The sequence below is a fragment of the Saccopteryx bilineata genome, chromosome 2 (assembly GCF_036850765.1).
Source record: "Saccopteryx bilineata isolate mSacBil1 chromosome 2, mSacBil1_pri_phased_curated, whole genome shotgun sequence".
Classification (NCBI taxonomy): Eukaryota; Metazoa; Chordata; class Mammalia; order Chiroptera; family Emballonuridae; genus Saccopteryx; species Saccopteryx bilineata.
The window spans coordinates 295894853-295908857 of NC_089491.1; the positions used below are offsets into that span (position 1 = coordinate 295894853).

Genomic DNA, 14005 nt, shown 5'->3' on the forward strand with positions numbered 1-14005 from the left:
ACATCAAATTCTGAAAAGTCCAAATTACCTAGACTGGTAGAAGAAGTTAACGTTCTGCATTAAATACGAACAGAAAGTATCAATGTTGTACTCTGGTTATGCCTGCCAAAGAACTGAGTCAAATAAACACATAAAATATGATAGATGAGGGCAATACGGTAGGAATCCCAACGCAGTTATTGAGAAAGCTCTAAGATGTGAGCAAATGTAGGTGTGTCCTAACCTCCTTTCACCTCCACAGACTTCTGTCTGGACCTTCAACTCTCCTTTCCCACCGTAGAACTGACTGAGAAATAACCTTTCAGTACTTCACTCTATTAAAAATTTTTATAGACGCATAACCACTAAGGGCTATGCTACAGAGCATTGTATATGGCAGCAACCCAAGTATCTAGGATTATTAGAAAACTAATTGTAAGAAAACAGTTAACTACCAATTTAAGATTTTCATTAACCTTGTCTTTCTACACTGTTGGTTTATCAAATTAGTTCACTTTAAAAAGTAGAAAGTCTATCATTGTTTGGGGAGCTTAGAACTTACCTCCCTTTTTGTTCCTTAGGTAAGGATTAGGTCTAGAATATAATTTGATCGATGGTAAAGTCTAGTTAGTCACAGAGACAGGATCATGACATGACTCGAAGACTTTCCATTCATTATATTCCACAATCCTCAAAGAGCTTGGAATACCAGGCTTCATTACCTAAAACATTTAGCTATCTATACCAAAAATTAAATCAACTACTTCTAAGAAGAAAAATGATCCACATTATGTCTTGGCCTTTGCTATAAAGCAGGGGTCCCCAAACTTTTTACACAGGGGGCCATTTCACTGTCCCTCAGACCATTGGAGGGCCGGACTATAAAAAAAAACTATGAACAAATCCCTATGCACACTGCACAGATCTTATTTTAAAGTAAAAAAAACAAAACGGGAATAAATACAATATTTAAAATAAAGAACAAGTAAATTTAAATCAACCAACTGACCAGTATTTCAATGGGAACTATGCTCCTCTCACTGACCACCAATGAAAGAGGTGCCCCTTCCGGAAGTGCAGCGGGGGCCGGATAAATGGCCTCAGGGGGCCGCATGTGGCCCGCGGGCGGTAGTTTGGGGACCCCTGCTATAAAGTAATCCCAACGTGAGTTCAATAAAAATGCTATAAGGGGCCTCTTGAGAGGCAAAGAGCCTTTGAATACTATAGTCAGATTTCCTTATTTGGATTCAAAAATTATAGGCAGGTAATTTCAACCAAGGCATATGATGTGTGGGGTCCTAATATAGTATTACTGGTTACAGTATGAATATTATTTATAAATTTTATACTTCTCAGTACAAGCATTATATGAAAGCAAAACTCAAACCTGGTTCACAATTGATCTGAAATAAAATAGGGTAGGAAAAGCTGGTGGGTCAAAACACAATAGGAATTTTAACAGTTTATAAATGTTTAAAAGGCAGGTTTAAATGTTTTCAGAGTTCAGTAATTATAACAAATTTAATTGAAATGATCTGTCTCAAAAGGTATCAAGTCACTCCATAGTTAAAACAAAATGATGGCATTCTTTTTTAATCTTAGGGAGCTTAACTTACCCATTTGTGAAATAGAAATGGTAGATTTTCCTATCATATCTTAGAATAAGAGGCAATACACCATAATGGTATTGGCAACCTGCTAGAAAAAGCTCTCTTATAAAGAGCATAATTAAAATAATAATTGATTACATTGGTAATTTCATATAAAAAATATAAAATCAAATGAGCATGAACTCAGAGATGTTTGTACATCAATGTTCATAATGACACTGTTCACAATAGCCAAAAGGTGGAACACCTAAATGTCCATTGCCAAGTAAATGGCTAAACAAAATGGGGTATATACAGACAATGGAATATTATTTAGCCTCAAAAAGGAATGAAAGTTTGATATTCACTATGTCAGGGGTGAACCTTGAAAACACTATGTTAAGAAAATAAGCCAGACTCAGAAGAACAAATAGTGTAGATTCTACTTATAAGAGAGACCTAGAAAAGCCAGTCATGGAGACAGAAAGTAGAATGGTGGTTACCAGCAGCCAGGGGAGGGGGAATGGGAAGTGATTGTTTAATGGGTCCGAAGTTTCAGTTTGGGATGATTAAGAGGTTCTGAGATGCACAGTGGTACTGGCTGACTAAAAATGTGGATGTTCTAAATGTCAATAAATTGTATACTTAAAAGAAGTTAAAACAGTAAATTTTGTTATGTATATTGTATGTACCACAGTAAAAAAAATCAAATGAAAAATATTCATTTCTCAAAAAAAGTGGCAAATCCTTTATGATTTTGATCCATATGACATATACTACAAAAAAAAAAGGCACTACTGGCCACAGCATTAAAAATGTTAATATCTCTAATACACACGATAAAATAAAAACAGACTTGGGTTCATCAACCCAAAGCCATTTATCTTGTGTGTTTATTCCTAAAATAACTGATGTCTACCATGACTATGAATAATACATTTACATTAAGTACAAGTTCCAACCTAACATACAGAGAAAAAGAGAGAAACTGAAGCAATGGAATTATGTCAACACACTGACATAGCAACCATCTGTTGACATTACTGTCCTCTGAAATGAAGGAACCAAAATCATGTGGAAGGGCTGGGAGCTTCACCTTAGTTGTGAAGTCCCACTTTCATGTCATAGGGCACTTCTGGAAGGAAGTGCTGGACTGGCCCGCTCCACGTCCTCGCAGACTTCCTACCAGTCCTGCTCAGGAAGTCATCCCTGCCTCTCACCTGCATGAGTTCCTGTTATGAGGCCAGGGGGCTGGTGAGTTGAAATCCAGTTCCAGGGAATTATGTCATCTTGATTGAGCTGTGATCCTGGTGACCTGCTCCCCATCCTGGTGTTGTTGCAGCCCTTCAGCTGGGGTTCAGGTTATAAGGGGACCCAAGAGGAAAAAGGGGGAGCAGGATAAGAGAAAAAGGAAAAATGCTTGCACATTTCCTCTCTTTCACTAAAGCCTTTTTTGCTTCCATTTAATTCGAGGCGAGGACCTGGCCGGTGGCTGATGCCAGATGCTCTTGGAATAGGATGGGCTCTCACACACATCTCAAAAACACAAAGGGTTAAAACGTGTACAAAGCTTTCATTATTTCTAGTAGCTCCTAACTCAGAAATAATGCCTTATTCTTTCTTCTTTGAATAAAGTTATAAAAACATACCTTAACACTCTTAAAACATTTGTAAATTGTTGTAAACAATGTATAACCAAGGACCTATCTTAGCAACATAAAGGAATAATACAAATGTTTGGAGATGTGTAAACACTCATATTCTTTCTACACAATGTCAAGTAGATTAGGAGGTCAAATCTGGAAATCCTGTCACTATGAGTAATAAAATAGGTCTGCCATTCAATTCCATTTAGATGAGATCCTTCAGTTCTTAGTATACCAAACCAAACCCTAAAATGAAGTCAAGCATAAGAAGAAGTAGAAATTACTAACATTCCAAACTGAAAGGAAAAGAAGCCTTCCTTTAAAACAAAAAAAAATATGTGTGTGTGTGTGTATAGCAATTAAATAAAGGAGAGACTTAGATTTTTACCATGTTTATTTTACATCATGATTTCTTAGTCCTTACTAGGTTGATACAATTTGGCCACATAAATATTCCCTTCCCTTTTTTGTTGCATATGAATTAGTAGGGGGTACAAAGAACAGAGTATGAGAGAATAGGCCAGGGGTGTGGGAAGTAGAGGGACACAGTTGGCAAGAGAGACAGAGTGACTGTTTAAATGAACCCTGCCATAAGCAGTACCAACCAAGTAAAAGTTGACACCAGGAAGTATTTCCTTTCCATGTGAACATCTGAAAGTATGAAACAATTTGGGACCATATTCAACACACATTAATTATATAACATCATAGTATATGTTTCCTATTAGACATGAGTATATTCTTATTTTCCTCACTTTTTAAGCTCCACAGATGACATTATTCATAAAGCACTTTTCATATATTATTCAACAAATATTAATTTGATCACATAAGCCAATCTTGTTAGCAGAAAAGCATGGTTAGCTGCCATGTAAAGTCCTCCTTTCAAGTAATACTTAATTGTACACTTGGAGTTTCACGTCAGAGGAAGTTCTCCACCGGCATTCCTTTCAGTTGGGTTCCTAACTCACCTATGACACTAAACGCAGACAAAACAAAGATCACACCTTGGTTAAAGGTTTGTATGCAACAGCTCCTTGCACATGGAGCCAATATCTTGTCCAGAGAGTAACTGTAAAGGAATTGTTCTCTCTCAGCCTTTCTGTCCCCCATTTCCTCAAAGGTCTTCACGCCAGTGCTTTGGTGCTCTGTCAGTGCCTGCGAGGCAGAGCTGCCCCTCTGCTAGAGACGCCTGTCCCAGAGAAGATCAAATGGGTGCAGATGACCCTGCGTCATGTTCGTCTCATCAGTTCTGCCCAATCCACTGGGGTAAAAAATGGATGAGATTTGATATCTTCAACACCAGCAACTCCCGCGCCAAGACGCTCCACAGGGTTGTATTGCAAGAGCTAAAAAAGAGGAATCCAATGAGCAAATCAGAGGAAAACAAAAACAGGAGAGGAGAAAACTTGTAAATTCAACTCCAGCAACAAATGGACCTACTAGCCAGCTAACTATACTTTCTTGAAAGGGAGCAATGTCTACATGACTCTAGCTGTGGAGTCATGGGGTATCTGAGTTCCTGGCTTTTCAACTGATTTGAAACAGGACCTTGAATAGCTCGCTTTGTTTTTCTCATCCTCATAAAGTTATACTTAGGAATTTCCTACTCCAAACATACAGTGTGATGTTAATTTGATATTGTACCAAATTCTGTAAGGTCCAGTTACTCCTTTCATGATTAGAAAGCTTAAGAGGCACGCTAGGTCTCTCAACCCTGAGTGAATTATATATGCACTGGGGCGAAACTTCACCTAGTCTGAATTAGCCAGCTCACATTCCAAAATCGTTTCCTTGGAAGAGCTGACTCACATGGAATAATTTGACCCAATGAATAAAACGTGTTTTGACTTCTTCACTATTAGAATTCATGCATAAAATAAGTTAATAATATTATATGCAACAGAATTGCTGAGTGTAGGAAAAGCAGTCATATACAATTATTGTAGACCATGGACATGCAGGAAGAAAAAGTGTCTTGAGACATTCATGTCTCAAATTTTTGTTTCAACAGCATTACTGAAAAATAATTTATATAGCATAAAATTTACTTCCTGAAAGCATGCAATTCAATGATTCTTAGGAAAGAAAGTTAAGAGTTGCACAACCATTACCACTATCTGGTTTTAGAACACTTTGATCACCTGACCAGGCGGTGGCGCAATGGACAGAGCGTCGAACTGGGATGCAGAGGACCCAGGTTTGAGACCCCGAGGTTGCCAGCTTGAGCGCCGGCTCATCTGGTTTGAGCAAAAAGCTCACCAGGTTGGACCCAAGGTCGCTGGCTCGAGCAAGGGGTTACTCGGTCTGCTGAAGGCCCACATATGAGAAAGCAGTCAATGAATAACTAAGGTGTCACAACAAAAAACTAATGATTGATGCTTCTCATCTCTGTCCGTTCCTGTCTGTCTGTCTCTGTCTATCCCTCTCTCTGACTCTGTCTCTGTAAAAAAAAAAAAAACACTTTGATCACCCTAAAAAGTTTCCTTATGTTGTTAATCTTCACTACCATCTCCAGTCCCAACTAACCACTGACCTGCTGTCTATAAACTTGCCCTTTCTAGATATTTCATGTAAATGAAATCATAAAATACATTGTCTTTTGCAGCTATTTTATTTCACATGTTTTTGAGATTGTAGCAGGTATCAACAATCCATTCTTTTTTACTTCTGAACAGCCTTCCACTGTTTAGATATACATTTTGTTAATCTATTCATCAGTTAACGGACATGTGCACTTTCCAGGTTGAAGCTACAAGGAACACAGTGGCTGTAACATTTGTGTATGTGTCTTCGTGTGGACATATGCTTTCATTTCTCTTATGGATATCCCTAGGAGTAGAATCACTAGATCATATGTTAAGTTCATGTTTGACTTTTTAAGAAACTGCCAAACTTTTCTAAAGTAGCTATAACATTTTATATTCCCACCAGCAATATAGGAGGGTTCTACTTTTTCTACATCCTTACCAATATTTCATAGTCTCTTTATTATAGGCCTTTTAGTGGGTTTTAGTGGTATCTTATTATGGTTTTAATTTTTATTCCTTAATGACTAGGGATAGTGAGCATCTTTTCATGTTCTTATGAGCATTTCATATATTTAGCTTCCTTGGTAAATCTTTGCCCATTTTTATACTGAGCTGTCTGCTTGCTGAGTTATAAAAGTTCTTTTACATTCTGAATACAAATCCACTATCAGTTACATGATTTGCAAATATTTTCTCCCAGTCTCTGGCCTGTCTTTTCATTCTCTTACTAATGTTTTCAAGTATAAAAGTTTTTAATTTTAATGAAGCCAACACTATCAATTTTTTTTCACTTTGGTATCATGTCTAATAACTCCCTAATCCAAGGTCATGAAGATCTTCTCCTGTTCTCTTCTACAATTTTTACAGTTTTAGCTTCCGTAGGTCTATGACCTATTTTGAGTTAATTTTACATATGGCATGAAGTAAGGGGCTTAGTTCATTTTGGTTTTACATACGAACATATGATTTTCCCAGCACCATTTATTGAAAAGACTTTTTCATCACCAAATTATCTTGGTGTCTTTATTGAAAATCAATGACATTAATGTATGGCTTGATTTCTGGATTCAATTTTATTCCATTGATCTATATGCCTGTCTTTGCTCTAATAACATGGTAAGTAGTTACTGTGGTTTTACAATGACTATGGAAATCAGGTAATATAAGTCCTCCAACTTTGTTCTCTAAGATTATTTTGGATATTTTAGATTCTGTTGCCTTTTAATGTACGTTTTAGAGTCAGCTAAACATTTCCCAATTTTGTTGATTTTTTTCAAAGAACCATTTGTAAATACCTTAATTTTCTCTATTTCATTGATTTCTGCTTATTTTATTCTGCTTGCTTTAAATTTACTTTGCTTTTTATAGTTATCTTTTCTAGTTTCTTAAGGTAAAAGATGAGATTTTTATCTGAGCCCTTCTTTTCTGATACAGGTGGTTAAAGCCATAGATTTTCCTCAAAAACTGATTTAGCTGCATCCCATAAATTTTGATATAGTGTGAGTTTGGATTTGTTTTTAGTTCATTAAAAATAATTTCTAGCTTTTCTTGGGGTTTTTTTCTTTGACTTATAGGTTATTTAGAAGTGTGTTGTTTAATTTCCAAATATTAATGGATTCACCAGATGTCTTTCTATTGATGATTTTTAATTAAACTGTTATGGTCAGAATATGTTGCATGATTTCAATCTTCTTAAATATTGAAACTTGTTATATTATCCTGAAGAATGTTCCATGTACATGCGGCAAGAATATACTCTGAAATCACTGGATGGAGTGAACTAAATATGTCAGTTAGAGTTGTCTGATAATGTTGTTCCAGCCTTCTTTACATCCTTGCTTGTTTTCTATAAATTATCAAGACTGGGTTACTGAAGCCTCCATTTATTATTATTATTATTGGATTGTTTATTTTTCCCTTCAATTCAGTCAGATTTTGCTTGTATGTTTTGAGGCTATTATTAGAGCCATATAACTAGAATTATTATATCTTTCTATGTATTGACTCTTATCATTAAAAAAATCTGTTTCAGTCTCTAATAAGTCTCTAATCTTGACATCTATTTTGTCTGGGATGTGATATAGCCACTCCCATTCTCTTATGGTTACTTTTTGCAGGGTTTTCTTTTCCTATCCTTTTTCTTCCAACCTATTTCTGTATTTGACCTTAAGGTGTGTCTCTCATACACAGATGATAATTTGGATCTTGCTTTTTGACCCAGGTTAACAATCTCTGCCTCTTCTTTGGCATGTTTAGACTTTCACATTGAATGTAATTATCAATATGGTGGGTTTACATTTGCCATTTTGCTACTTGTTTTCTACATCTATTGTCTTTTTTTGTTCTTCTTTTACTGCTTTTCTTTTGAGTCAAATACTTTTTACTGTAGTGTTTCAGTTCCTCTTAATTTTACTTTTTAGTAGTTGCTGTAAATATTATAAATATGTTTTATCACAATCTATTTCAGATTAATACTAATGTAATTCCGATAAAATATAGAAACTCCATTCCACTATAATTTCACTCTGTCTGCCTTCTTTCATCTATTATTGTTACCTATATATTGCATCTACATATGTTATAAACTCAACAGCACAGTATTATAATCATTGCTTCATGCAATCTTAGGTCTTTTAAAAGAAGCTTACAAGAGAAATGAGATAAATATATTTAGTCTTTAGTATTAACTCCTATTTACCATTCCAGGGCTCTTCCTTTCCTCCTACGGATTTGAGTTACTAGATGGCATCATTTCTGGTCACCCTGAAGGACTTCCTGTATTATTTCTTGTAAGGCAAGCTTGCCAGCAATGAATTTTCTGCCTTTATTTGGAAATTGCTTTACTTCATCTTTATTTTAGAAGGATTGACAGGTACCTTGTTTTGGCACTTTGAATATGTCTTTTCACTGTCTTCCATCTTCTGTTTTTCTTTTTTATTGAGGTATAATTAACATGACATTATATTAGTTATGTGGTGCATAATGATTTGATATTTGTATATATTATAAAATGATCGTCATAATAAGTGTAGTTAACAGTTTTCTATTGTTTTTGAAGAGATGTCGCACATTAATACTCCCTTGTATACAGACTGTTTTTCTTTTGCTGCTTACAAAATCGTCCTCTTTGTCTTTTGTCTTTTAATAACTTGACCATAATATGTCTATGTGTGGATCTCTCTGTATTTTCCTGCTTAGAGTCCAATAAGTCTCTTTGATGCATATCAATGTTTTTCATCATATTTAGCATTTCTAGCTATTATTTCTTCAAGTATTTTTGTTGACCCTTCCCCTCTTTCCTTTCCTTCTAGGATTCCCATTTTATGTATATTCATATATTTTATATTGTTTTACAGGTCTCTGTAACCCTGTTCATCTTTCTACATTTTTATTTTTGGTCTGTTTTTCAGATTGGATAACTTCTATTGTTCTACTTAAAATTCACTGAGTCTTCCCTTAACTATCTCAAATTTGCTGTTAAAAAAAATAATCTAATGAATTTGTTTCCCTTAGTGACTTCTTTATTTCAATTACTGTATCTTGAATTAAAGAATTTCTAGTTGGTTCTTTTTTTTCTGGTTGGTTCTTTTAATAAAAATATAATTTCTATAAGTTAGATTTGAAAAAATTTTTAAATAATATTCATATATATAATTTCTATATCCTTATTGAGAATCTCTGTTGATTCACTGCTGTTATACTTTCCTTTAACTCCTTAAACATGGTTTCCTTTAGTTCTTTAAATATATTTATAATACCCACTTTGAAGTCTTTGTTAAATCCAAAATCTGAAGATACTTTAGAGATGACAACTCCTATTGACTGCTTTTTTCCCTGATATGGGTCATACATTTTTATATCTGTGTATCTTATATTTTGCTAAAAAAGAGACATTTAGAGAATGTACTTTAGCAACTCTGGAGTCTGATTTTCTTCCCATGAAGACTGTGAGCGCTGCTGTTGGATGGTTTAGTAACTTGTTTCAGCTAAGTCTGTAAATCAGCTTCCTACATCCCATCATAACAAGCAGCTGTTGATGTCTTTATTATTTTTCTTGTTTTTACTTTTAAGTTGTGTCTGTACTGCTTAGTGGCCCACCAGTGATTGAAAAGAGGTTAGATTTAAATGTGACAAAGGAGGCAAGATATACAATGGAGTAAAGATATTATCTTCAACAAGTGGTGTTGGAAAAACTGGATAGACACATGCAAAAAGAAAGAAAGAAAGAAAGAAAGAAAGAAAGAAAGAAAGAAAGAAAGAAAGAAAGAAAGAAAAAGAATGAAAGAAAGAAGGGAGGGAGGGAGGGAGGGAGGGAGGGAGGGAGGGAGGGAAGAAAGAAAGAAAGAAAGAAAGAAAGAAAGAAAGAGAAAGAAAGAAAGAAATCAGACCACTTTCTTAGAGCATATAAAAAAAATTCAAAATGGATTAAAAACTTAAATGTAAAACCTGACAGCATTAAATTCCTGGAAGAAAACACGGGCAGTAAACTTTTTAACATCACTTATAGCAATATCTTTTAGTTTATGTCTCCTTGGGTAAGAGCAACAAAAGAATAAACAAAGACGCAGGGTGTTAAATAATGAATGGATTAAGAATGAGATCAAAGAAGAAATAAAGAAATTCCTAGAAACGAATGACAATGAGCATACAACAACTCAAAATTTATGGGACACAGCGAAAGCAGTGCTGAGAGGGAAGTTCATAGCACTACAGGCACACTTTCAGAAGCTAGAAAAAGCTCAAATAAACAACTTAACCCTGCATCTAAAAGAATTAGAAAAAGAACAGCAAGTAAAGCCCAAATGTAGTAGAAGGAAGGAAATAATAAAGATCAGAGCAGAAATAAATGACATAGAGGCTAAAGAAACAATACAGAGGATCAATGAAACTAGGAGCTGGTTCTTTGAAAAGGTAAACAAGATTGATGAACCTTTAAGTAGACTCACCAAGAAAAAGAGAGAGAGGTCTCAAATAAATAAAATTAGAAATGAGAGAGGAGAAATAACAACTGACACAACAGAAATACAAAATATTGTAAGAAAATACTATGAAGAACTGTATGCCAAAAAACTAGACAACCTAGATGAAATGGACAAATTCCTTGAAACGTACAATCTTCCAAAAATCAATCTGGAAGAATCAGAAAACTTAAACAGACCAATTACACCAAAGGAGATCGAAGCAGTTATCAAAAAACTCCCAACAAAGAAAAGCCCGGGGCCCGATGGCTTCACAACGGAATTCTACCAAATATTCAAAGAAGAACTAACTCCTATCCTTCTCAAACTATTTCAAAAAATTCAAGAGGAAGGAAGACTTCCAAACTCCTTTTATGAGGCGAGCATAATTCTGATTCCAAAACCAGGCAAAGACCACACAAAGAAGAAAATTATAGGCCAATATCTCTGATGAATATAGATGCTAAAATCCTCAACAAAATATTAGCAAACCGGATCCAACAATATATGGAAAAAATCATACACCATGATCAAGTGGGATTTATTCTGGGGAGGCAAGGCTGGTACAATATTCGTAAATCAATCAATGTGATTCATCACATAAACAAAAAGAAGGAGAAAACCATATGATAATTTCAATAGATGCAGAAAAAGCATTTGATAAAATCCAGCACCCATTCATGATCAAAACTCTCAGCAAAGTGGGAATACAGGGAACATACCTCAACATGATAAAAGCCATATATGAGAAACCCACAGCCAACATCATACTCAATGGGCAAAAATTAAAAGCAATACCCTTAAGATCAGGAACAAGGCAGGGGTGCCCCCTTTCACCACTCTTATTTAACATAGTCCTGGAAGTCCTAGCCACAGCAATCAGACAAGAAGAAGAAATAAAAGGCATTCAAGTTGGAAAAGAAGAAGTAAAACTATCATTATTTGCAGATGATATGATATTGTATATAGAAAACCCTAAAGTCTCAGTCAAAAAACTACTGGACCTGATAAATAAATTCAGCAAAGTGGCAGGATATTAAATCAATACTCAGAAATCAGAAGCATTTTTATACACCAACAATGAACAGTCAGAAAGAGAAATTAAGGAAACAATCCCCTTCACAATTACAACCAAAAAAATAAAGTACCTAGGAGTAAACTTAACCAAGGAGACTAAAGACTTGTACTCGGAAAATTACAAAACATTGATAAAAGAAATCAAGGAAGATACTAACAAGTGGAAGCATATACCGTGCTCATGGTTAGGAAGAATAAACATCATTAAAATGTCTATATTACCCAAAGCAATTTATAAATTCAATGCAATACCAATTAAAATACCAATGACATACTTCAAAGATATAGAACACATATTCCAAAAATTTATATGGAACCAAAAAAGGACACGAATAGCCTCAGCAATCTTAAAAAAGAAGAATAAAGTGGGAGGTATCACACTTCCTGATATCAAGTTATACTACAAGGCCATTGTACTCAAAACAGCCTGGTACTGGCATAAGAACAGGCATATAGATCAATGGAATAGAACAGAGAACCCAGAAACAAACCCACGGTTCTATGGACAACTGATATTTGACAAAGGAGGTAAGGAAATACAATGGAGTAAAGACAGCCTCTTTAACAAATGGTGTTGGGAAAATTGGACAGCTACCTGCAAAAAAATGAAACTAGATCACCAGCTTACACCACTCACAAAAATAAACTCAAAATGGATAAAAGACTTGAATGTAGGCCGTGAAACCATAAGCATCTTAGAAGAAAACATAGGCAGTAAGCTCTCCGACATCTCTCGGAGCAATATATTTGCTGATTTATCTCCACGGGGAAGTGAAATAAAAGACAGGATAAACAAATGGGACTATATCAAACTAAAAAGCTTTTGCACAGCTAAAGACAACAAGAACAGAATAAAAAGACAAACTACACAATGGGGAACATATTTGACAATACGTCTGATAAGGGGTTAATAACCAAAATTTATAAAGAACTTGTAAAACTCAACACCAGGAAGACAAACAACCCAATCCAAAAATGGGCAAAAGAGATGAATAGACACTTCTCCAAAGAGGACATACAGATGGCCAATAGGCATATGAAAAAATGCTCAACATCACTAATCATTAGAGAAATGCAAATTAAAACCACAATGAGATATCACCTTACACCAGTCAGAATGGCGCTTATCAACAAAACAACACAGAATAAGTGCTGGCGAGGATGTGGAGAAAAGGGGACCCTCCTGCACTGCTGGTGGGAATACAGACTGGTGCAGCCACTGTGGAAAACAGTATGGAGATTCCTCAAAAAACTGAAAATCGAACCGCCTTTTGACCCAGCTATCCCACTTTTAGGAATATACCCCAAGGACACCATAGAACGGCTGGAAAAGGAGAAATGCACCCGCATGTTTGTGGCAGCATTGTTCACAATAGCGAAGATCTGGAAACAGCCCAAGTGTCCGTCAGAGGACGAGTGGATTAAAAAACTTTGGTACATATACTATGGAATACTACTCAGCCATAAGAAATGATGACATCGGATCATTTACAATAACATGGATGGACCTTGATAACATTATACGGAGTGAAATAAGTAAATCAGAAAAAAAACTGAGATGAATCCATACATAGAAGGGACATAAAAATGAGACTCAGAGACATGAACAAGAATGTGATGGCTAACAGGGGCGGGGGGGGGGGGTTGGGGGAAGGGGGAGGGGGTGAGAAGGAAGCGAGGGGTACATAGGGAGGGAGAGGGGCATTTAAAGAAAACCAGATAGAAGGTGACAGAAGACAATTTAACTTTGTGGGAGGGGTATACAGCACAATCAAATGTCAAAATAATCTAGAGATATTTTCTCTCAACATATGTACCCTGATTTATCAATGTCACTGCATTAAATTTAATAAAAAAATATTAATATTAAAAAAAAAAAAGAATAAACAAAGACATAGGATTGTATCAAACTAAAAAATTTTTGTACAATGAAAGAAAGCATCAACAACATGAAAAGAAAGTCTACTAAATGGGAGAAGATAGTTGCAAATGATACAACCAATAAAGAGTTAACATCCAAAATACAGAAAAAACTCATACAATTTAACATCAAAAAAATTTTTTTTTCAAAAACAGTCCAGTTAATGGCCCTGGCTGGTTGGTTCAGTAGATAGAGTGTCAGCCTGGTGTATGGACATCCCAGGTTTGATTCCCGGTCAGGGCACTTATAAGAAGCAACCATCTGGCCCTGGCCGGTTGGCTCAGTGATAGAGCGTCGGCCTGGC

At 35.5% G+C, this 14005-nt stretch overlaps 1 protein-coding gene across 5 annotated transcripts in view; it reads right to left on the bottom strand.

Moving 5' to 3' along the window:
- Positions 1-3590: 3590 nt before the first annotated feature.
- RPS6KC1 (ribosomal protein S6 kinase C1) overlaps positions 3591-14005 on the bottom strand; it is a 174452-nt gene continuing 164037 nt past the window's right edge. For all 5 annotated transcript variants that reach the window (XM_066261385.1, XM_066261383.1, XM_066261382.1 and 2 more), the window contains one exon: positions 3591-4563. In XM_066261385.1, coding sequence (XP_066117482.1) covers positions 4447-4563 — 117 coding nt within the window. In that variant the 3' untranslated portion in view covers positions 3591-4446. The remainder of the gene's footprint in view (positions 4564-14005) is intronic.